General features: G+C 36.6%; 3 protein-coding genes and 1 long non-coding RNA gene across 4 annotated transcripts in view; 1 reads left to right on the forward strand and 3 right to left on the reverse strand.

The window, feature by feature from the left end:
* Positions 1–14,977: 14,977 nt before the first annotated feature.
* LOC132280789 (putative disease resistance RPP13-like protein 1) overlaps positions 14,978–25,994 on the reverse strand; it is a 75,318-nt gene continuing 64,301 nt past the window's right edge. The window contains exon 3 of the mRNA XM_059782545.1: positions 14,978–15,457. The gene's annotated coding sequence lies outside the window, so the exon portion shown is untranslated. The remainder of the gene's footprint in view (positions 15,458–25,994) is intronic.
* Positions 15,785–18,527, reverse strand: LOC132281295 (putative disease resistance RPP13-like protein 1). Its single transcript, XM_059783011.1, has 4 exons — positions 18,431–18,527; positions 16,644–18,298; positions 16,054–16,146; positions 15,785–15,817 (listed from the first exon to the last, which is right to left on the reverse strand). The coding sequence occupies exons 1-4, from the start codon at positions 18,525–18,527 to the stop codon at positions 15,785–15,787; spliced, it is 1,878 nt and encodes a 625-aa protein (XP_059638994.1).
* Positions 18,758–20,283, reverse strand: LOC132280790 (putative disease resistance RPP13-like protein 1). Its single transcript, XM_059782546.1, has one exon. It carries the CDS (start codon positions 20,118–20,120, stop codon positions 18,810–18,812), a length of 1,311 nt encoding a protein of 436 aa, XP_059638529.1. The 5' UTR covers positions 20,121–20,283; the 3' UTR covers positions 18,758–18,809.
* LOC132286671 (uncharacterized) lies at positions 20,755–22,195 on the forward strand. The gene is made up of 2 exons (XR_009472839.1): positions 20,755–21,044; positions 21,901–22,195. It is a non-coding gene; the product is annotated as an uncharacterized LOC132286671 (long non-coding RNA).

Genomic DNA, 25,994 nt, shown 5'->3' on the forward strand with positions numbered 1-25,994 from the left:
TGCGAGTGCGGTTAATTAGACCTAGAAAGGGAGTGAATATGTCTAATGAATATCAAATTCGTAACTAACTAACTTTTCAAAATTTTGTTAATCCTTATTAGTTTTGTTACATATCTCAATTGCAATCACAAAAACACATCAAGCAATAAATAAAAGGGTAGTGCTATTTCGCCCGACTATCAAAAAAACCGACAAAATACGAATCTTACGTGGATGTTACTGATTGGCCAACTGTTCACAAGAAGTGTGCAAATCCTTCTTTTTCTTTTTCATTTTTCTCTCTCCCCACCGAAGCAGTCATGCATCATCTCTCTCCCACTCCCAGCAAACTCTAATTGTGGGTCGATCGTGTTCATCAACTCCTTAATCGATTCAACATCCCAAGGGTTGCTACTTACTTTTTTTTTTTTAATGTATAAAATCAAACTGAAATTAAATAATTTTCTATAGAAAATACCACTAAATTGCTTAATTCTTGACAGAAATCAAGATAATACATTGATTCTGACGTGATTGCCATGTGGGTATCTCAAATTTAATCCAGGCTTGTAGTATCCAACTCTATCTCTAACCTTCGATTTATTGTTTATGAAGTTGATTCTGTGATTGTCATCTGCGTCATATATTTTGGGTTCTGGCCTGTGTCGAATTCAACGGACGATGGTGTTGGAGAAGATGTCAAAGTGCAGGCTGGAGAGAGCCCCGGCGGGTGCGGTGGAGTTGGAGAGGACGAAGGCAGGCCAAATCTGGGACTGAAACTGATGTTGGAAAGATGGAGAAGACAAAGAAGGTGGAGAAGGAAGACATGATAGTGGAATTGGATCTAGGTTTCACTGGGATTCCGAGATTGATGGAGGACTCAGAACAATTGAGAACAAAATAAGGGAATGAAATAGAAGAGAGCGATAGGGAAGGGTTTTGCAGAGGAGTGAGAGAGAAGGGCGGGCGCAGAGGAAGAGAGAGAGAGTGTGTTGTGCGCTGACACCTGTTAAGTCAGTTTTTTCGGCTAAAATTAGTCGGTAATTATATCATTTTCCTAAATAAAAATGAAGCAGAGATACAATGTTTTTTACGTGAAAAACATGGTACCTAGTTGGGACAATCAAAATCTAGTATACGAGACAGATTTACAACTAAGTTACTAGATTACATACCATAAAATCACGTAGTCCCTTCTGGCTTAGACTTACGCAAGATGTCTCCTATCCTTTTAGCTGCTAATCCATCAACAGACACAATCAGCTTCTCTATGGACTTCTGATCTCCACGACTAGTAATGTCTGTGTTAAGTCAATAGGACATAGGTTGGGAAATTTCGTAGAACAAAACTGGAAGTATGTGACTTTTGTTATTATTTCTAGTTTAGGAAAGTTAGTCAGTGTTAGTTGTTACCTCTTACACTTGGTTAAAGAAGGAATTTCAAGCTTACACTCGAGGGTTATTTTTTAAATTTTCTTCTACAAGGTTAAAAAGGTAATTTGACACTTTGGTGAACTCACCAAATTAAGGTTCATGCATACATGATTAGGGTTTCTAATTTTTTTTTTTTAATTTTATCTTATATGATTTCCTAAATCTCTTAAAATATGCATAAAAATGTTTTTGAAAACTTCGATCTAAATTTTTTCGAGTATAAAACTGCAGCAGATTTCGATCGACTGAGCTGTCAATCGAGGGCCACTAGAGTTCTTCAATTGGTCGACCTAACTCTTCGATCAATTGAGCTGCGTACAGTTTTCTTTCTTGTTTAAAACACTACAAACCCTATTCTCTCTGTCCTTCTATTTTGCCTATAAACATACTATGCTAGGGCAGAATACTACAAATCTAGATTACGTAATTACATATAGAGTGAGCATTATTGTGAGTTCTTGAGTTGCTTCCTATTTTTGTCTTTCATTCTGTCATACTTTTAGTGTTATTCACTGTGTGTTGACATCTATTGCTGTGTACTATAGTTGAAGAGTTAAACACAATTCAATCCATCGCTCAGGGATCAACTGGACAACTAGTGGCTGAGACTGAGACTGAGACTGAGACTGGGTCACTTGTGGATAAGTAGATTCGTGAGGAGCGAAGTCTGCTGAGAGGATAGTTTGGTGGACCGATCTGTGTCAAGGAGGTAACTAGGGGTTTCTAGGGTTTTGGGAAACTGTAACCTAGGTCGTAGTCCTTTCTCATAGTGGATTCAGTTTGCCTAGACCAAGTCCTGTGAATTTCCCCGTTGGGTTTTCCACGTAAAAAAAATATATCTTTTATTTTTATTGCTTTAATTGTTTATTGCATGCATGAATGATGGATTGAGTAGATTTAAATTTCTGTTAAGATAGTTTAAATTTTAAAAGCAGTTGAAATCCGGTAATCCGATCTACAAGACCTATTCATTGTCCTCTAGGTCCAGATCACGGGCCTTGCATAACTATCTATCAGTGCCTCAGGTTCTGGTCCGAGCTTTCAGTCCGTTCAACGTGTTCTTTATGAACCACTCTGTTGATGCTCTGTCTGATGGTTTCAATTTAGCTTCCTGCTTTGATTCATTTAATCACATATAGTATGGTAATCTATGAAAAAGCCTAGATGTTTCTCAAAGCTCTCTCTCTAAGAGGTATAGATTCCCTCAATACTATGTAAAGAGTTTAAAGCGCTGTGAGAGAGATCCTAGACTGGATATAAACCCTTTATTTTTTTAATGTTACGGTAGCTAGGGTTAGATACTATGCCATGATCTAAGGAGTTTGAAGATCATAAGAAAGGTAAAAAGGTGAATTTACCTCTTAAACACCTAGGTCACCAAGTAGGGTTTTATTCTATGCTTTCCTATCATTCATCGTGGTTAGGAAGCATTGTACACACATTATAGAATGCATATATCCATGTTTTTAAAATATAAAATTGAATTTGTACAAAAACAGGGACTTCAATCGATTGACCCATTGATCGTCCCATTCTACTCGTTTGATTAATGAAGTCATGAAGTGATCGATCGAACCCTATGAGAATTAGTAACCTTTTTCTAGTTTTAAACTTTAAAACCCTAATTGTGTAACGACCCGGGTTTTTATTCAACCCGGTACTACAGTGATGAACCGAAGGTTGATTCATTTACGGATCCAGATGCGGAAGCAAGAAACAAGACAATGATCTCCTAAGGCATAACACACCTCTAAGACCCTTTGATAACCTTCCATGAGGTCACGGAACCCAAAGGAACAAAGTGTGGAAGCAAAACAAAGACAAGGGTATGAAAACCCTACCGAAGGAAGGACCAAGGGTAAAATGGTCATTTTACCCTAAGAGGAAGGAATTTGACTACCAACAAGTCAAATGAGATCAAAAACATTCAAAAACAACCTTTGGCAACTTCACATGAAGTCCCAAGGCCAAAGGAAGAGAAATCTCAAAAGAACCCTATCCCGGTTCGAACCAAATCCGACACCCTCTCACTAAAACGAGGAAATATTGAGCTAGGAAAAGAATCTGAAGCTGAAATTGGTACCATTGGAAAGCTTACTTCGACGCGGTCGGTTTAGACTCAAGAACGGACCAATTCCGAGTTGAAACAAAGAAGTTACATCAGTTTGAAGTTGGAAGGCCAAAACTGAAATCTCTGGAAGACTTGAACCGGTTTAACATTTCTTGAACCGGTTCAACTTTGGCAGTACGCCCAAGCTGAACCAAAATGACACCTTGAAACGGTTCAACTATTCTTGAACCGGTTCAACTTGAACAGAACACCCAAAATGCAGCAGAAACAGTGTTTTAACAGAAAAATGAGTTTGGAGCACAATTTTCGAGATCAAGATGACATTTTTCTGAAAAATGTCGTGAAGAAACTCCCCCTAAAATCACATTTTCTATGTGATGGAGTCAAGAACGGAATTTATTTCCCAAAAGAAATCCCCAAAATGCCCTTGGGCCGAGTTTTTCAACAAAAAGGTGAAATGAGTCCATAGGAGGCTCAAAACACAAACGAAAGGGTTTTTCATGGAAACGATCATTTACGCAAACGTAAATGATGATTTTGAGTGCGCGGGAATGGTCCGCGGCTCCTTGAAATGGCCGAGTCAAAATCCGACCCCCCAACGGCCAAAAAGGCGAAAATTAACTTGAAATGAGAAAATTGAAAACCAAAATTAGGAAATGGTTTCAAATGACCGTTTGGCCCTTGGCCACACTTCATACATGAGTAATGAGACCCTATGAAAGAATGAAAATGGAATTCTCACACCCGATGCAACCATGGCAAGATAATGACTTGGCATTTTTCAATATTTTCATAAAATTTCATGAAGTCGAAAAATACATGGGATACAAATTACATGTCATTGGACTCCGGCCTTATCTCATACATGTCAAATACAATACAAAGGGTGTACTTATGTACACATTACATATATGGAGTCATACTTTAACATATAAGTCTACAAAATGACATTTCATGCTAACATTTGCATGAAATGGAAACTTAAAAGTTACACGACATCCAAGGAATGCTAAGCATCACGAACCAAGTCTTCGTACCTGAAATATGCCCCAGTAACTTTGGGGTGAGCAACATAAAGCTACTCGTAGGAAATGAGCATGCATTGACTTAGCGTTTTACAATTTATCACCTTAAGGTGAAACATGTTAAAGGGCTCATGCCACCTAACGTCTATGTTAAAGTGAGACTCAGGAAGCATCCTAAGCTACTCTAGAGCATAAATGAACAAGAATCATGATATACATACGTACATGAAATGAATCAAGATTGGGATAATCCACAGAACACGACAAGAAGGATGCTTGAGTATAGATCAACATGAATTGCATTTTCAATACAATTTAACAAGGTTTAGAATAGTCCATACAACACGGCAAGAAGATACTAGAATACATGGATCACATAAAGCAATGCAATTTACAGGATTGGGACATACCAATTAACACGATAGGGATAATACGCGAAATCAAGAACATGGCACAATATCTATGCAATTAACAAGATTAGTACATTCTGATTAACACGATAAGAGTTATACAAGGATTCAAGAACAAGGCATAATGTCTATGCAAATTAAACATGGATTCAAGAACAAGGCATAATGTCTATGCAAGTTAAACACGGATTCAAGAACAAGGCATAATGTCTATGCAATTAACAACGATTCAAGAACAAGGCATAATGACAAGGATGTGACATTCTATGAAACACGAAAAGAGTTATAAATGAAATCAAGAACAAGGCATAATATCTATGCAAGAACATGGCAAAAATCTATGCAAGTAAACAAGATTGGAGCATTTAACATACACGACAAGTTTAAATTTTCAAGGAATAGCAACTTGAAATTTAAAGAGTGAAATCAAACAATGTGGAAACTTGGATATCGCCCGGATTAAAACCGTACTCTTGGGATCACTTTAGGATTGCCAACCCAAGGGTACCTTCCCCTAGTCTTGGGATCACTTTAGGGTTATCAACCCAAGGGTACCTTCCCCCGTTCTTGGGATCACTTTAGGGCTTTCAACCCAAAGGTACCTTCCCCTATTCTTGATTGATATCCCAAGTCCCAAAATCAACAAGTTGTGCAACTAAGATTGTATCACATACAAGAAATGCATTAACCACGTTTCATGCACAACCAAGATTTTGGAACACACAAGTCATGCCCTAAGTTCATCAACTAACATGGCATGTGAAAATGTCAAGAATTCATAGTGTGCATCTATATAGACTAGAAACAAGATCTATAGCACATGAAATTCATTGAAATAGATATACCACAAGTATAAGATTTATGATTCAACTACTTACTAAGCAACACATGAGTAATCAAACCATTCCAAGATAAGGGTGCAAGTTCATTAACTACATTAATGGAGCCAAGTTGCAACAAGTCATGATACATGCTAAATAGGCAAAAGCCCTATGAAATAGATGTCCCTATCATTAGAACACTAAGTTGAAATTAATTAACCTAATTAATCAATTTCTCTAGAAATCAAAGTTGTCCAAAAATTCTCAAATTTATATATGTGAATGTCCATTCCATGGTAATTGCAAATATCACATTAATTTCACAAAGGGAGCAAGATATAATCATGTGGAATTTAATTAATTTAAATTAATTAAATCTCTAGATTTCAAAAGTTGTTCAAATGATCTCAAATTAATATATATCAAGGATTAAGTCATGGCCATGCCATATATCAAGTCAAAAAATGGAAAACAAGCAAGGTACAATTAACTAGAATTTAAATCAAATTAAATTCATTAATTCTTTAGATTTGAAAACTCATTCAAATGGTTCCAAATAATTATATAACGATGATCAAGTGAAGGCCATGTCATATACCAAGTCAAAAGTGAGTTATATGCAAGTTACAACAATCATTAATTTATCAAATTAATAAAAGACATGCATACAACATGTATAAGCATCAAAAGCATGCAAGACAACAAAATATAAACCTATAACATCCCCTACCTCACTAGAGAAGCGTCTCTCTAGAATCCAAGGCAAATCAACACAAAATGGCAAACCTTTCTAGGGTTATGAAGAGGAGAGTGAGAGGAACAAAAAGTATTCCAAGCTTCATGGTCTAAGGTGAGTGGAAGGCCCTCAAAAATCAAGGTCAAAGCTTAAGGCTCTAAGCTTCATCCATGGAGGCTAGGGTTTTTTTTACAAGAGAGGGAGATAAAGAAATAATGTGTGATGGAATGTGAGTGGAGGAATTAGAAATCCTCCACTCACCATGTGGTTTTACACCATGGTCAACACACACTAGTTTGGTCAATTGCACAAAAGTCCTTCTTAAAAACTATAATCCCAAAGTGGCCCAAAAGGAATTGCAAGACTAAATTTGGAGTATACACTTGTCACAAATCAATGGCTCCTTCCTAGGCTTAATCTCAAGCCTACACTTGTCAACCATCGAAGCCAACAAGTGCACCAATCCTAGGTCAACAAGTTGATGAATCTCCATCCTCCATGTGTCATCATCCAAGGCATCAAAGTGTTTCCACACAAATGTCAACAAGTGGACCAATGAGAGTGTGACACTTGTCACACTTTTCCGGAAATTGCAAAAAGGTCCTTTTTGAAAATATCTTCCAAATTAGATTGCAAAATGGTCCCTAAGACGAAAAATAATTACTTTCAATAATTACACTAGTGACCCCAAAAGAAAGGAAAATTCCAAGGAAAGTGTGCATCCACACCCCCAAGGAAGAAAGTGCACAAATGGCATGCATTTCTAGAAAAGTAAAAACACACGTCTCTAAGAAATCATATATCATGAGTGCATGCAAAAGTGGAAGCAAAACCAAACACGAAAAGCGAGATTATGCCAACAAAGTGACAACCGAGAAAAAGACGAAAGATGAATAGTGTCAAAAAAAAAAATGAAAAATGCGGAAATGACTCGGTCCTCAAAGGAAGTTGTCAATCCGCACGAAAGAGTTTCAGAAGCCAATTCCAAGCATTCGAGACGACACTAAGTGACAAGAAACAGAACTCAGAAAAGGAAACTAAACGAAAAAAAAAAATTATCCGTAAAATTTCAGAAAAAAGGAAAGGAAGGCAAATGACCGGGTCGTTACAAATTGTCTCCGATCAAAGGCCTACATAAACACTTTTAGGGCTCAAAAATGATATCTAAATGGATACAAGCATACATATAGAACATATTGCACTCAGATGGTATGTAGTGTTTTTGAGTGTTGGATTCATTAAACCTAAAAAGCTACAAAAGAGATATTTCAAATCACACAAATTAAGAAAGTTGGACGGCTAGCAAAGGAGATCAATCACAGAAGAAGACGCGGAACGTTGGGAATGGTGAGAGTGTGGTGCTACTGGAAGCTTATGAGGCTTAGAGGGGTGACCAGGTCCATTAGCTCTTTTGATTGATTTTGCTTTTATATTTACCAAGTTTATAATTTAATCTATTTTATCAATCACATACAAGTAATAAAAGCACTAAAGAGTAAGAGAAAAGGAGAGATACCGCATCCTGTAATAAAAGCAATAAAGAGTAAGAGAAAAAGAGAGATACCACATCTTTTATGAAAAAACCCAATCGAAGAAAACCAAAAGACCTAATCCAGATCAAAGCAATCCACTATCTTCGAAGAAGTTATGCTTGAACTTTGACTCAGTCCAATGTTTGGAATCCCTTTTACCCAGATTTTGTTGCTAAATGTCATCGACTTATGCCTGGTTGCATGCTTGAATCCATAAGAGCACAGTAGTTTCTGACTTCAGACTTATTCCCACGATATTGCAATTTCAGCCTCTGATTGTCAATGCAATCGCTTCACTCAAAATGATTTGTTTCTTCTCAGCGATCTCGTGCTTTGCCATTCTCAATCTGTTATGAATTAATCCCTTTTTGTATACACAATGATACAATTAGTTAGGAATTAATCTGCCCAAGATCACACACAAGTATACAATTACAACAAAGAGAAAATAAGATAGACAAACACAATATTTAATGTGGTTCGGCCTCACCTGGCCTACGTCCACGGAGAGAAGAGATTCCATTATTCATCATTATAGAAGAGATATTACAACGGTAGATCACACACACACTATCTCATTAGAAATAACATCAAGAGAGATGTCGAACACCGGATCATGCTCACACCACGATCATCGTACTCACACTACGATCGAGCCCTCCGCTCGCACTTGTGTTTACCACACAGCATCACTCCACCCTCACACACATTTCTATGAGACTACATCACTCTACCTTTCCGGTGCCTCGGTGCACCCACTCTTTCCCTTTCTTCTATTCTCTCATCTTCCTCTTCTCTTCTCTTCATTCCTTCATCACCATGCACCTCTATTTATAGGTGATGTTTGCGCCTCTCAGCCTTTGTCTGTTACCAGTTTCTCCACGTTTCCTTTTCTTTTCTTTGGTCAAGTCTTCTGGCTTATTCTAGCATATTCCTTTTCGCCTTTAGTTTTCTTCCTTCACTTTCTTTATTGTTGCCTCCATTTGCTGTCATTAGAACACCTCATATACATGACACTTTTTCTTCATTTCTTTATTCTTTGCTTTTCCAACTTTAAACTGTGCTTTTCTTTAGTTTTCTAGCTCTTTCTAGGATGGTCTTGGACTTTCCACCACGTGCATAAAAGAATGCTCTAGAATTGAGCCACATGTTAACACAATCTCTGAAGGGGCGGTTTGACTGATTGATAGCGGTCGATACTCTGAGTTGATTGATTGATAACAGTTGATACTCCGAGTAGATAAAAGCTCTATGCTCTTGATTCAATTAGAATTTGAATGAATGGTCACTAATCAAATCCCATCTGTGTGAATGTAAAGAACCAGAGGTTTTGCAAGCTCTCTCCCTTCTTTTCTAACCTGTGTTGTTGGATCTATGTTAACTCTAAAAACCTTCTTACAAGGTTTAGAGACCTTTATTCCTAGAACGTTTTGAATTTGATTTGGAATAATTTTGGACATGTTTTGGAGTGATTTAAACTTGTTTTAGATTGATTATGCAAATCCTGTTCAAACTGGAAGTGCGAGCACTCGTGCATTCTGAGCAACTACCGCTGCTTGTAGCATTTTGGAGTTAAACGTCAGTGCTTGTTGCACATGTACTGGCGCATGATCCATTATGGCAAAAGAGTGCACTGATGCAAGATATTTGTTGGATTGCTCACCTGGCCTGACTTTTCGAGCTTCATTGAGGGGTCAAATGAACTTGAAATTTTTTGCATGTAATATAATCTTGGGAAATCTAATCAAGTGTACTTTCTGGTCGTAAAAAGATGACCACTGAAATTCCAACTATGGAATGAGTTATTATTACAGAAAGACAAAAAGGTAACACTTTGAGTGAATATACACCCTATGTTGGTATTTACTCAAAGCCTACTCAAATCATGTTTTAATGTTTCCAAAACACATTTTTATTTTATTAATATTATAATAATAATAATTATTATTTTTACTTATCAAAAAAAAAAAAAAAAAAAAAGGAATAATGATTTTTAAAGTTTCCTAATCCTCCAAGGTTAATGTTTGAAATTTGTCCAATTAAATCAAGGTCCAAAACTTATGTCAAAGGTTGTCCAAACTATATAAGCCTTATCAAGCTATTTCCTAAGTTCTATAAGGTTTCAGTTTCCTTTTCCTAAGTGTAACTGAACAATGTTGAGATACTCTGATGTAGCTTCCATCTCTGTTCTTCAATCCTAAGTGATAAACCCAACTCAATTACTTGTTCATACACTCTAGTATAAAACTTAAGAATGAGATTTGCCAATCTACAGATATTATCTAACAAACAGATTTGTATATCCACAGCAATGGAGTTTGTGGAGGAATGTCCGACATTTGAGGCGTCTTAGGTGATATACTAGGGGATTAAAATTTGAGACTTAGGTTTGTATTACCTTTTCTTATAGTGTTTTTACCTGTATGGTCTGGGTCCCGTAGTTTTTGCCCTATAGGGTTTTTCATGTAAATCTTGGTGTTTTCCTGTATGATTGTGATTATATAAATTTATTTTCTTTAATTGCTATTAATTATTGTTGCTTTCATCATAGTTGTCGATTTTAAAATTCATTATCAGTAGTTAAAGTTTTGAAAACTCATTCATCTTCCTCTAGTCTAGTTAGGGACTTAGCGTACTTTGACACATCAGAGCATAGGGTGCTGGTCTTCCTTCACTTTCCTTACTGTTAGAATGTATATAGGTTTATTTTTGTATTTCTTATAAGGGCATGTTGATCATTTTTCAGTAACACTATTTTTGTTATATACTAGTATATACAATGGAAAAGAGATCATTTTCTCTCTCTGAAATTTTTCCCAAACATAGTCTTCTCTGTTTCCTTCTGTTTGAACACTAATTTCAACACTTACCATATAGGCCTTTTTCCCTAACATCCAACTTAAAAATTTCTTTGAATACTACAGTATGAAATTCTTGCAACCTATATTTTTCATTTTCAAGCCTCTACAACCTTTCTTCCACCTACTAACTTTAAAGTAACAAGCTTTATATAACCTTAGCCTTCAACAAAACAAATCATCGGCAGCATTCTTTTGAGTTTCAAGTGTGTCCTACTCAATAAATTGGTTACTAACTGTTGTCAATGTGAATATTCATACTTTCTGACGCTTCACTTCTAATAATATGCTTGTCAGTTGTGAACCTAGTGCCTTCTAATGATGTTCGACCCGAAATCAAGCACGTATCTAAAGTTATCTTACTCACTGAAGACTCACCATAAGGAAAATTATAAAAACGAAGAGTACCTCCAAAAATTGCTTTTAAGTTAGTACCCTTAATGTGCAGCAAAATTATTTGTTTGGATGCTGCTGTGTGGCTGTAAGGCAACATGATATATATATTTTTTGATAAGTGTAAGGCAACATGATATTATGCTAGCTTAAGTCATAATTTTGTTGCAAGAAATTTATGTCAGATTATATGCATGTATGTAGGCGAGGGTTATGGTGCACCGATTCATATAGATGGATAAACATACATCTGTAGATTGGTAGAATTTTCTGGATTTATTACTTGTAATTAGTGTAGATTAGACAACTTCAACAGAAGGGTCTGGAAGCATTGTGACATAGTTGAAGAGTATTGCAGAAGATAATATAGAATTGTTGGATTTAGTGACATTTCTATCTTGTGAGCCATATCATGAATGTATGATAAAGCATGCAATGAATTTGATAGTATTTTATTATTTGGTTAAAAACTGTATATTAGGTAAAACATACTTGTACCCTATAGCGGTCCTTAGTATGTGTCCGGATAGAAAAACTTTCGCAGTAGATTTTGTGGAATGTCAAAATTGACACTTTCTTGCCACGTATGTTAAACACATGTACTTCATCCATTTAAAATATATAGGAAACATGTATGTATGAACTTAACCTAAGTTATACCATAAAGTTAGCTCAGCCCTAGAAATCCTGCAATTAGTGGGGCATATGATCTATTAAACTCATAGGTCATCATGAGGTTTCTTGCAGCCTTGACAGTGATTTTCCTTCCCTGGTTCATCTCATTCTTGAAACAACTTCAACTAGAACCTGCACTAGTTTGTAGTGAAACCATTGATTTTTGTTGCTTATGAAAAATTCATTTCAGCCACCTAACTTCTCATGAATGCATTCATTTCCATCTTTTCCTATTCTGCATCAAGATTATCTCAACATGCTCACTAAATTATACTCCTTTGAGGAATATGCTACTTCACTACCCACCATTTTCTATGATAATCCTGGGTGATGGGAATAGTGGACTTGGTATCCACATTGTCCGGCTTTATTCACGCGAAGTGGCCGCCTTTAGCCATAAAGTTCTACTTTCATACCTGACAGCCCTGCATTCTTTGATTAAGCATGGGTACCCTAATATAAATCTAATATCGATTTTTCCCTCTAGTAGGGGTGTTGACAAGCTTTTTCAGACCAAGTATAGGATTGATTGAGCTTGACGAGGTTGGAATTTAGTAGATCTTCTTTTAGCTTGAAGTCTACATAATTGAGCCTTCACTGATTGAGCATGGCTCGGTGAAAATACTGGTACCTTGACCACTGCTTCACCTTGGCACAGCAGTTACTGATTTCTTCATAAATCCTTTCATTTCCTCTGCAGTCCATTAATCCAATGTACTCATTTTTTCAACATCTCAAATTCTGAACAGATAATACTCTCAATCTTCTGAGAATGCTTTGAAACTAGAGGAGAGTTCTGCGTGTGTGACCATAATGGTAAAATAACAAGGAAAATTCAGAGTTTCGAGACAGATAGGATCGATTCAAAACCTGAATAGAATGCTTAAAAATAGAATGATGATGCCAACAATTCATGTGGTGGTGGGTAGAAAGAAAGGGTTTGAATGAGATTGGATCTGAAGGTGGCATATTGAGAATCTCTGACAGGTTTATAGTTGCACCACACAGTACTTTGAAGTCTTTGACAGCTGCTGGAAAATGCATTTGATTGATTTCTGTTGATTTGAAAAAGTATATAGATTTCATTCAACCTTTATCTCTTGATGCATTTTATGGCACTTCTAGAACAAGAACAACTTTTTATAATATGGAATTTTGAAATATTCTGGTGTTATGTGATCTAATTTGATAGAGTGGAGGGATTTGTATGTTTTTGTTTGAATTTGGAAATTAGTTTTGTTTTACTATGCTTGTAACCACGAAATGTTGTTAACTCTTCTAATTGATGATATTGGAATGAGCTGTAGACAAACATCATTAGATAACTTTCTGTGTTGGCTCTACCAACTTTATCTTGCTACTTGTGTTCAATCTTGTCAATATATATATATATATATATCCTTTTTGTCCAAAAGTTAAAAGCAAATGCACACACCCCACAACACTTCCTCTGGCGGGGTAAAGCTCTAAACTTCCCTTTTGGGGAGGAGAGATCATAACAACCGGGCTAGTAGCACGGTGGTTATATATAATACTCTTGTTATGATGTTTGGGTTGGAAGGTTGAGGTCAATATATTAGAATGGTAATCAATTTGAAAAGTTACAAATTGTATTTGTCATCAATTTCTACTTTAATAAGGTTTCTTATTCTTTGGATTATTTTCATTTAAGAAACTTCTCTATTCGGATTTATTTGGCTCTTAGGGAATTTCAATCTTTTATCCGACAAGAAACTTGGGCATGTGACTTTATTCTTTCGGAAAGTAGATGGTATATGTATTTGATTAGTTGATATTTTATTAAAGAATCAAACTTTAGTTGCAGGTGGAATCAATTATCAGAGCTTTGGCTTAATCTGACTTCATTGTGAGAATTTTAGTTGCAGGTGGAATCAATGAATTGATTTGTGATTGATTCTGATGGTTACAAGTTTATGAAGTCACAGGACACCTAGGTATGAGCACCAGATATGTGTCTGATATGTCTTGTTTAAATTTGTGAATGATTAACAAGTGCTTCATTGTCTTATGTTACATAAAAACACCATTTAACTTTTGAATACGAAAAATTATTAAAATTTGTATATTTATGAGCCACGTTCCAGTGTCGCTGGTCTTTTAGATTTTGATAAATCCGAAACTGAGATCTGATAACATAGGTGTTTGAAGGTTGATATTGCTTTCAATGGTTGCTTTGGACTTGGTTCTTTCTTTCTAATCTTTATACTAATTAATCATATTTACTTCAATATATACGAGTTTTTTTTATAGAATGTAATTAGGGCCAATTTCGACCACCAGGAGAATGGGTTCAATGTAATTTACCTAATATTCAAAGTTACATGACTCATATTATAGGTAAATAGGTAGATGAGAAGGTGATACTTACTCCAACAATATCTCCAAACTATTAGGTCTAGGTAAATGTCCCTATATAGATGTAATATATTATTTATGTATCTATACCAATTTAATATGAAACAATGAAGAATATGGAAAATACAAAATGTATCACTCAAACATATAGCTGAAGCACAAAGTTATGAAATATCATTATTATTAGTAGATGCTCCAAACAATTTGTATTCAAATAGCTAAAGACACTGCAAACATATATATTTTTAAAAAATGACCTTATTAAGGAGATATAATGGATGAATAATACTTGCCTCAGGCCACATAAGTAGGAATGTCCTTCTGATGCTGACATGAATCAATAAAAATATGACGTGTCAAAAACTATTTAAAATAATTAATAAAAATTGTTTTGCGGATCATCCAAAAGGAAAGATTTTTTTTTCCCCTAATGTGTTTGAGATTTTCTATTCCATAACTCTTCATATTGCAATCCGTAAAAGAAGCTAAACAATTAGCCTAAACATGATAAATTAACCACAATTGTAAAACTCCAATTATCAATGGAGTTTAAGGAAATTAATTTGGCTTCTGATTACAACAGTTGGCTAATTTACCACAGCAATGACAAGTCATGCACAGAAAACTCCAGATTAATATAATCTGATGCAGTATATGCTTATAGACTATAATTATGTGAAAAAGATTGATATAGTAGTAAGTATTCACGCACATGATATAGTAGTAAGTATTCACACACATATACCTCAACTGAGGCTTTCCCTTTGAAAAGTAGAAGCCGGTACCACTGGCCTGTTGGTTGTTAACCACTAATTTTAGTATAATGAAGTTGATTCACTGATTACATAATCCTCCTCCTCCTCCAGTAATGGAAAAGAAAATTTCACAACTACATCAACATCACAGAGTATACAACTCCCCAAATGCACAAGCAACAGAGACAACTGCGGAATTCCTCCTTAACACATTCATAAACCATACACAATCTTCTTCCCCGGCACCCATAAATCATAGAACTCCACCAACTCCATCGCATATACATACAACATCATAATGTTATACAACATCTCACAATTTTCAGAATGTTATTCACCTTGAAGAATAGAACTCTGGGATTTTGGTTGCAAGTTCAAGCCTCATCGCCAATCTACGAGAAGCAAACAGTTCTTTAGTGAACACCATAACTACAAACCAATCAACGCTAACTCGTAACAATAAACTATAAATAAAATACTGGTATAACAGAATGCAATTCTTTAGTGAACACCATAACTACAAACCAATAAACATTAAACTCATAGGAAACTATCATTTTCTTTTTCAGATCCATTATGATTCTCAGTCACTCCACCAGTAAATTTCGTGAATTTTAGTGGAAGCTCTTCAATCAATTGCAGCCAATCCCAGCCAATTACATATTAGAGGTATCCTTGGACACATTTCTTGATGACATAAAGCTAGCTTGATTACTAAACTATTCTTGATTGATCGGAAGATCATTAGATCCCTGCAAATTTTTAATGTACATCAAACAAATGATACAAAAGCTATTCAATTGAATTCTTATCTGATAAAACACAGCGATAAATAAAAAAGTATACACACACACACCTATGTATGCATATACATAAGTCATAACAATTTATGTTGTTAAAGTTTTTTTCTGCATTCTCGTGGGTGTGGAAATACCATATCACAAGGAGGGAAGAATTAACAATGACATTTACTGGCTATGTTTCTCACCTTTGCCTGGCGAAAACTGCCTGACAGGCTGGCAGTGATTGGAGTGGCATGCAGACATCCTGTTATTGAGACCTCAATGATGTTTTGTTTTCTCTGTAAGAGAAAAGACATTGTAATTGGACAAGTGAAATGGAATTCTTTTGTAAATATGCCTTCCTTTGCGTCTCTGAAGCATAGAAGACTTTATTGAAGAAAAAATCAAAAAATAACCTTACACTTTGTTCAAGAAACCATCTATCTTGAAAAAAATTATCCACTCGTTAATCACAACTAATATATATCAACAACATAACATAATACTCAGATGGAAAACATCCAAGTGGTCCAAAAGTTAACAAAGATATATGGAGAAACATATTGATGCATGCTCGAGTTAAATATAATAAATCAAAAGAGAAGAATCCAGTTCGGATTTACCCACAAACAATGATCTCATATAATAAATCAAATGTTTCTTTTAAATGATGCAGCAGAATGAGCGGGAAATTTGATGCATGTGTTATAGAGGTTGTGATGAGCAAGAAATTGGATGCATGCAGAGGAAAAAAAAAAAAAAAAAGGCCCAAAATTCATAAGGCTGATGTAGTCACCTCTGTCCTGGGTCTGAAGACTTTGAAGCGTGGAAGAGAAGGGTCTGGGATATCACCGAGATTTGAGTCCGCGAGAAAATCCGGTACAAATTCAATAAGATTGGGGGGCAAATTCCCAATCCCTTGAAGGTAGGACTCAAGAAATGGACAATTATATATTTCTATGGTTTCGAGGCTTTGAAGAATCTGATCAAAAAATGGCAACGACGTCAGATTTGAACAACTGGAGATACAAAGTGATCTGAGTTTGGGGGTGGACAAGCAGACTCCTCCCTCCGGGATGGACTCCAGTTTTTCACAATACTTGATTTGAAGGGATTGGAGGCTTGGAAGAATCAGGTTGGTAATGGTGGTAGCAGCGAAGGATCGGAGATTCACGCAATTGTGTATAACAAGTTGACTGAGGTTGGGTAAGCCTCTTTCGGGGAAGGACAAGCACTCCACAACATCGAAACTTTGTATCCAGAGTCTACGAAGACTAGCGAAATTATTTACGCACCTCCCAATCCCAAGTACTAACATTCCAACCTTCGGCCATCCCGAGATGTCTAGCTGTTGAAGTGATGACATATTCATATCCTGCTGCTGCTGCTGGAAGTACTCCAATGACGAACAATAAAAAATACTCAAGCGTTCAAGACCACAGATGCCGTCCGGAAGGGACTTCAATGCATTGCACTCCTGTATTTGAAGTAGTTTGAGCATTGGTGGGACACCTGTCTTTGGAAACTCCACAAGTTTTGGACACCCAACTATCTCCAATGATGCGAGAGATGTGAGATTATGCAGCTCATTTGGGAACTTCTCAAAATTCACACAATCAATTATATACAATTCTTGAAGATTAATGCAAGGCAGCCCTTCATCTAATTCTTCACCAAACGAAACAAGTTGGGGACGGAGAAGATTATTTTGCCAAAAAGCCACCAGCTGGTTGCATTCAAAGAGCGTAAGACTCTCAAGTGCTACCAGGTACTGCACCAATGCTTCATCAAGATGAAGAAGCCCTGTAATACTCGTAACATTCAAACTAGTTAGTGAGGTCACATCAACAATACTTTGTAGCACCGCCTCATCACAACCTCGCAAGAATAATGTTCGAAGAGAGGGAAGCATTAAAAGTGAAATCCTATTCAACTTGGGACAACCATTTATTTTAAGCTCCCGTTGGCAAGGGAATTGTCTTCCAGCTTCTTCAACGTCAATACAACAATCCCATTCGTCCCATGCCGGCATGGACTCAAATCTCAAACTCTTCAGTGATGGAAAAGGGGGAAAACAATCCCCGCAGAACTCAACCCCCAAATTTTGTAATTCAGTCATGCCTTGAATGCATAGCTCTTTGAGGTTGGGTAGTTGCCCAAATGGTGGTAAAATTTTGCATTTTGGACAGTTCACAAGAGACAAGTTCACCATTTTGGAGAATGATGGATCGCCAATCCAACTTGGAAATTTTGTGCCCCCATAGAACTTAATTTTGAGCCTTTTCAAGTCTCCATGAGGTTGTAGCATGTTAAGTACATTCATTTCAAGGTTTTCATTTTGAAAATCATTGAAATTTCTTCCACACCATGCGAACGTTAATTCTTCAATGTTCTGCTTAGTCCTTAATTTTGCTTCATTTGCATCTTGAACATCTGAGACGTTTTGCAACTCTGTAATAGAAATACTTCCCCGTAAAAGCCTCAGATTCTTCAACTCTTATAGTCTTGGCCCATTATGTTTGCCCACAACAAAATGGGACAATGCTTGCAAATTCGTCAATCTATCAATTCCTGAGCACAGACCAGTCCCATCAAATCGACCAGCCTTTGAGTACAGACCAGTCCTAGTTATGTCAAGATGACGTAGGTTAATTAAATTTCCAATGTTTGAGGGCAACATACAGAGATACTCGCAATTGCACAACAATAGTGTTTGTAAATTGTATAGATTACTGACCGATTCAGGTAACCGTCCGATTGGAGTCCCACATAAATTAAGATACCTTAGATGTATTAAATCACCAATCGAGTCCGGTAGCTCGGTTATGGCATAATTAGACAAAGACAACACCCTTACACATTGTAAGTTCGAAAATAAATCAAGCAAAACATCGTTTGCTGAGCCGTTACTTCTAAGATGTAAATAGTAGTCTGCTCCATTGCCAAACAATTGTAGAAAAGTTCACAAATGTTGCCTTTTATAAGTAGGCCTGAACCTTTGAAGGCCATCAAATCTTTGACGAAGAAATGACAAGTGTCGAGCTCCTTCAGGAATTTCAATTTGCTTATCACCTACCAACTTATCTAGCATAAAGCATATATCCCCAGCGATATATAGAGTTAAATCATTTAGAAGGTCATGCATCACAAACCGTGATTCAAAAGCACTTGATTGTTGAAAAAACGACCTTGATAATAAATCATCAAAATATTCACTACCAAAATCTTCCATCTGCTTCTTTTCTGTTGACAGTGGCAAAAGACCTACCCCCATCCACAACAAAATTAGCTCCCCTTTGTCAAACGCATAGTCCTTTGGAAATATTGCACAGTAAGCAAAGCACTGCTTCAAATGAGATGGGAGATGATGATAGCTCAATCTAAGAGCCGGAAGAATATTACTTTGTTGTTCGGGTAAATCCCAAATCTTGCTATCGGATATATTCTCCCACACTCTCTGCTGTGATTCGTTGCGCAAGAGACCTCCTAGTGTTTTTGCTGCCAAAGGCAAGCCCTTACATTTATTCACTATTTTCTCACCAATTTCTTTAAGATGTGGATGTGCATCAAAATTTGGTCTCGCGAGTGCATGATGAGCAAATAAAGATAGACATTCATCTTTGGACAACTCGTTTAGAGTGTAAGCCAGCTGGGACGGACACAATGTTGATGTAATTTTTGCAACGTTTCGAAGTCGAGTTGTGAGAATAATTTTGCTCCCAGGTGCCCCATGCATAAAGGGACGGCGTAGGACATCCCAGTCTGCATAATTGTCATTCCAAGCATCATCCAAAACAAGAAGAAATCTTTTCCCGGACAATTTCTCATTTAATTTTTTTTGAAGCATATTCAGAGTCTCCAACTTATTAGCGTCTGAAGTGAACGCCTCAAGAATGGCCTTAGTAACTCTGACAACATCATAATCATCAGAAACACAGACCCACAGCTTGGGATCAAAACAACCCTTTATGCGTTCATCATTGTAGACGAGTCGAGCCAGAGTCGTCTTACCAATGCCTCCCATGCCCACAATGGGAATCACAGAAACACTAACTGATTCATCTTCCTTCAACAACAATTGAAGGATAGCCTCCTTGTCCTTTTCTCTGCCATAAACGAGAGATTTGTCTTCCAAAGAAGTCGTTTCCCGTCGTCTTTCTGATACTGCTGTGGTGGACCCAATCCCTCCAACACTGGCTTTCAAACCCAGGCTCTTCTTTCGGATTTCAATACCTTGTAATCTTTCGGTGAGTTTCTCTACTTTGGACATCATATCGTTATCAAGCTTAGGAGTAGTAAAGTGAGTGAAACAAGTTTGGATGAGTTTTCGTACCTTACTAGGAGGAGAGATGCTACTGCTAGCTTCAGATTCTGCCTGGAGTCGCAAAGTTCGAGTGTTGAAATCGTCGAGCAAATCATCAAGTCGTAAACCAAGTCGGTGAGATCATCCATCCATGATTAAACCCGTTTATCAGTTATTTGCTTATCCTCGGCGTCGGCCAGAACAGCACGAATCTCTGGCAACGTTTTCTGCAACTTCTCCAACTGAGCAACCATTTCCTCTTGACGGCCATAGTTTGACTGCACCAGAGAGAAAAACTTGTCACGCAGCATCTCAAAGATCGGCCCCAGAAAGATCCCCGCAACCTCCATGGATCGTTTGTCTCTGAAATAAATTAGTAACAAGCAAAAGAAGAAAGAGAGAGTATTTGAAAATATATGTTTGGTAAATTTATTTTTTATTTAAAATTGACTCTTTTATTTACTATTCGAGTATAATTAAAAAATAATAAAATAATATTTTAATTGCCATTCAAGTATAATTGAAAAATAATAAAATAATAAAGCTGACACTTTTTGTAAAGTTTTTGACTTATCTTTATATATATTTAGTATAATGACTTTTCAACTGTGGGGCCCACCTGAGATATAAGGGTCATTACAGACCCATTTAATTCCAATTTGCTTTCTCTCTCGGGCAGCTTATATATCTCTCTCTCTGCTTCTGTTTTTTTTTTTTTTTTTTTCAACTTCAATCCTTGATTTCTCTCTCAATTCTTGGCGGATTTAGGTGCCGTTTGAGGCAAAACGACGAGCACGACAAGCTCTACTTGCTAGTACCAGAAATTCCAGCTTTTAGTCCTCTTTGGGAGCTCGAATTTAAGGACCCATTTTAAGGGTTTTGTGCAATCTTGAGGTAGGGGCCCTTAACTCATGATGTTCTTGCTCTTTTGTGAATTATACCTCCTAAATTGTTGAAAAGTATGCTTATTTTTGAATTAATTGTATTAAAGATGATGTAAGTGTTATATGTGAGGTTATGATTAAATGTGTTACTTGAGTTGTATGAGAACATATTTATTTGACTAATTTTCTTGTCTGATAAATTGATTTACCATGCTTATAGTGTTGTAAAACTTGCTAGAATGATATGGGATGGCATGTGTAATTTTCCTAGAGTACTTGTAATGTATACACGATTGTATAATGTGAAAGCCTTCACTTCCATGGCATTAAGAACATGATGTACATGCATACCAAGAGACATGATTGGGAAGATTGTTTTTGAAATGAAAATAGGGAGTTTTGGGGAAAAGTATTTTGATGAAAGTGTTTTTGGAAAACCCGGTCGCCGCGGGGGTACCAAAGGACCGGAGTGTTAATATAGCCTAGAGGGGACTAGGGAGTCGCCCTAGTGTGGTTGAGCTAGCTGGGCCCCATAATGACGCCGCGGGGTTACCAAGGGTCAGGGACACTAGCCAATCCTCCTCTCGTATCGCTGCGGGGTCACCAAAGGGCGGGTTATATTAACAGTTTGAAAGTGATGGATTTTAAATGTGAAAACGGGGAGCGACATCGGCATGCATTCGTATTTCATGGCATTGCATTGTTTGTACTTGAGTTTGATTAGAATGTTGTATTATCCCGATATTGTATGATCCCCATTCCCATTGACCTATTCTATGTTTGGATTCACGGGGACACAAGATGCGTGTCTTAAGTGTCACCTACTGAGCATATAGCTCACCCTGCATACTTATTATTTTTTTCAGGTCATGGCAAAGAAATGGCGGATGACAATCCTCCGGAAACTTGAAAGTTGTTAGAAGGTTGTTTGCTATTTTGTATTTTGACCATTCTATGTATATTCATAGTTGTGGAAATGTAACTAAGTTAGTATTCATGGCCTTGTAATTTAAGAACGAACTTATCTTTTATTTAATGTAAATGAAACTAATGGAATCATGGTATATATTTTCATGTAATTGTATCATGTAACGTTATAAGACATGGACTTTAGATCTTAACCATGTATTTTGGGACTGTAATTATGATAATTTGGATTAATTGGTGTGTGAATGTTCCACCATGAAAGGAACTATATTAAGGTATAATGAACGGATGAATGGGATGCTAGATGATTTTATGTGTTTTGTGTTTTGGGACAGGTTGTTGAAGGTCCATTTTTAGGGGAGGTTATGCCGAATATTTTTTTTTTAAAATTTTGGCATCAGGTAAGGTCGTTACACTTTTGTTTACTATTAGATTATAATTGAAAAATAATAAAATAATAAATAACATTTATGTAATTATGAATAATAATAAAATAATAAATAATAGTATTTGAAAACCAAAACTTCATTTGGAGTTGTGAGAATTGTGAAGAAAATGACAACTAATTTTCAAAAGTTTTGAAATGTGAAAAGTCAAAATAGACTTACCAAACGAATTTTGTTATAGTTGTTTTTAAAAAAATGAAAACTACAACTGAAAATCAAAATTAAAAACTTTACCAAGGAAAGCCTTAGGCACCTTGATTATCAATTATAATCGTAATATGAAGTCAATTAAACATACTATACCTGAAATTGCAACATTAGAATCATTGAAGCACCACTAATATACAATTTTGACACAAGGAAAACACTCTAATACAACCATGCACAATGAATCAACAAAACTCAAAAAAAAATTCGTAAATTTAAATAGGGCGGAGCCAGAATTTTAATTCAGTGGGGACACAGTTTAAAAAAAAAAAAAATTAACTAACATTGTTATAAGTTATAACACGCAAAAAAAAAAAAAAAAAGAATTTTAAGAAGAAAAAAGAAAAAAAAAAAATTTGAGATATATTTGAAAGGAAAAAAATTAGAGTATGATTCAAAAAGAAAAATTTGACTTTTTTTTTAACAAAGTTTAAGAAATTTAAAGAACAAATATATAATTTTTCATATATACTAAAAATAAAATTAAAAATTAACTATATATATTCTATTGAGCGAGGCCAAGGGCACGCCCCCCTAGGCCTTAATTGACTCCACTCCTAGAATTTAAATATGCTACACACTCCACACCTGCTAAGGAAGTAAACCGATGAAAGTGCTCCGATCTCCAAACAAAAATAAGAGTTTTGTAAATCTTGGTGTTCTTATCCTTTTTACCTTGTGGCAATGCTTGAATCACAAGGGAAGTGGTGTAAATGGTGGTGAAAGGTTGAAGGAAAAATGAAGATGGATGAGAGAGAAGAGAGACACCGCTGGAGAAAGAAAGAAATGTGTGAGAAAGAGAGAGAAATGTGTGGTTTGGTCTTGCTACCTCTCACCCACACGCACAAATATCCTTGGTCCCCAAACTCAAAGCGTGTCCTACATGAATTCAAAATGGCATTAAAGCCAAAAAAATGAAGATAAATGCTTATGAAATGTCACACAATGCCATAAATGATGAATGCAACATCAACGAAATAAAAGAATAGCGATGAGAAAAATCCTTGAGCACTTGACCTGATCCGATTTCACACAATTCGAAGGAACATAAAAGTTTAAATAATCAACCAATAATTATCATTTTTTATTATTATATTACATACTTTGCCATGATGAATTTTATTTCATATGCCACAGCAATAACTAAGGCATTATTTTAGTTTAGTCTAGCGGATTTTAGTGGCATCTTTTTTTTGGGGAGAAATTAAGCAACTGACATTGATTAAAAGTAGGGGTGGCAATATGGGACAGGAGTCATCAACTCGCCCACATTCGCCTGTTTTTTAATGATTATGGATGAATCATATTTAATTGATGGTCAAAATGAATTGGGTAATTTTTAACCACTTAATTTGAGAATCATATTTCACCCATCACATGATAAACACTCAACACATATCATTCTATACTGTACTCAACTTATTTCTCTCTTTAAAATTTTCCCACTTATAATCTTCTCTCTATAATTTTTCTCTCATCAATTCCCTCCCTCTAAGTTTCTATTTCTAGAAATTTCTTCTAAAAAAATTAAATAATTAAAAAATAATTTAAAAAATTAAAAAGAAATTAAAAAATTAAAATTAAAATTAAGAGAACGGTGAAAGACGGGAAGAGTTGAAGGTCGGATGTGGATAGGAATGGCGGCTGGCGGTGGGTATTGCCGGTCCTCTGTGATCTGAGTTCGGCCAAGACAGATCCGGTGAAGAAAAGGAGGTGAAGGGAGGAGGAGAGAGGTTGGGATTTGCAGGGAGAGGATGGGATTTGGTTGAGGTAAGCTGAGGCGGCAGATCAGATCGGTGGTGGCAGAGATTGGCTTCAACACGGAGTCGCGACGGCAGAGATCTTATCTCTGTTGTTTGCTCAACTCGGTAGAGAAGATCGGCGGCGGCTAGAGCAGCGGCTGTGATGGCAGAGATCGACTTCGGCTAGGCAGATGAGATCGATGATGACGGCGGCAGAGATCCGTGGTGGCACCGGCGATTTCGGCCTCTAATGGCGGCAGTGCTCAGATGCTATCGGCTGTGATGTACGTTGTTTGGTGCAACGGCGGTGACGGCTATGAGATGGTGACAGGCAAGGCTGTAGAATCTGATGTGGCAATTCCAAATTAAAAAGAAAAATAAAACCTTATAAAAAAAATTTAAAAATTAAAAAATTTAAAAATAAAAATTCCTTACTACATCTTCCAAATAAAAATTTTCGCAAATTGTAAATTTTTGTGCGCGCGCGTGTGTGGAAAATTTCTCCGGCGGTGGAACGTAACAAACTATTACGGTCGCATAACATAGGGGAGGGGCCGGAGGTACGGTAAACTCGGCCAAAATATGACACCCAAAAAGGGAAAAAGAGCATCAGACATGCTCCGGTTCCGACTAGTTCCACAACACCGGTAGAGGCACCAAAAATGTTCCCATTAAGTTTAAATAAAACAAAATTAAAAATATAAAAAATTAAAAATAATAATTAATGGGTCCACGGGTCATAACAGGTTGACCCTATCCGTTTTCAACCCGCCCATTTTTAACCCGTTCTTAATCGGTTGAATATGGGTACTAATCCATGTTGACCCGCCCATTTTCGACCAAACACAAACCCGACCCAACCCATCCATTTGCCACCCCTAATTAAAAGTATTTACAAAGTTTAAGGCCGAAGCCCAAATACAAAAGGATAAAACATGCCCAAATGAGTAACAAGGGCACAGGCCCAATCAAATAACAGAAGTGACTCATATTAAGTGTCATTGTAACCGTTAGTGATGAGATCACTTAGAATCGATTCCGGTGAGTGTTTGTAGCCGAATTAACGGCTAAGTCAAGCAATTTGGAGGGCGAGGAGGTGGTCTGCCGCACGACGGAGGGAGGTTCCATTCGTAGAGGATTGATCTCGAGGCTATGCAATCCTTTAGAAATCCCAGTCTTAGAATCAAAGTGATGGAGCAAGTGATCTTGGCTAGCAGTGCTCTTCGTGAGCAACTTCCCATCTTGAAGATTCTATTATTGCATTATTCCCAAGTATGATAGACAAGAGAAGAGAGACATATCTTCCTTACCAAATTTTGTGGAGAATTGGTCTTCCACATGAAGCTTACTAGCTGCACCAACATGCTCCAGTTTGTGATCACTGTTGAGAAGTGACACTTGTCCTTGATGAACCTCCAAATTGGCGAGATGTAGAAGCATGTGAAGAACAAATGGTCATGTGATTCCATTGCATTGGAGCAAAGTGGACACAGGTTTTGGAATTTGGTCATGGATTTGCAGTCAAGTGTTGGCAGTCTAGATTGGACTGCCAACCACAGATTGATTTTCATTCGTGGTATGATTGGGGAACTCCATACCAAGTTGAACCAAGGGACCTTATCAAGGTGCCCTGCTAAG

The sequence above is a fragment of the Cornus florida genome, unplaced genomic scaffold, assembly GCF_030987335.1.
Source record: "Cornus florida cultivar Cherokee Brave unplaced genomic scaffold, ASM3098733v1 CherokeeBrave_3.0.0_Hap2_Chr11, whole genome shotgun sequence".
Classification (NCBI taxonomy): domain Eukaryota; kingdom Viridiplantae; phylum Streptophyta; class Magnoliopsida; order Cornales; family Cornaceae; genus Cornus; species Cornus florida.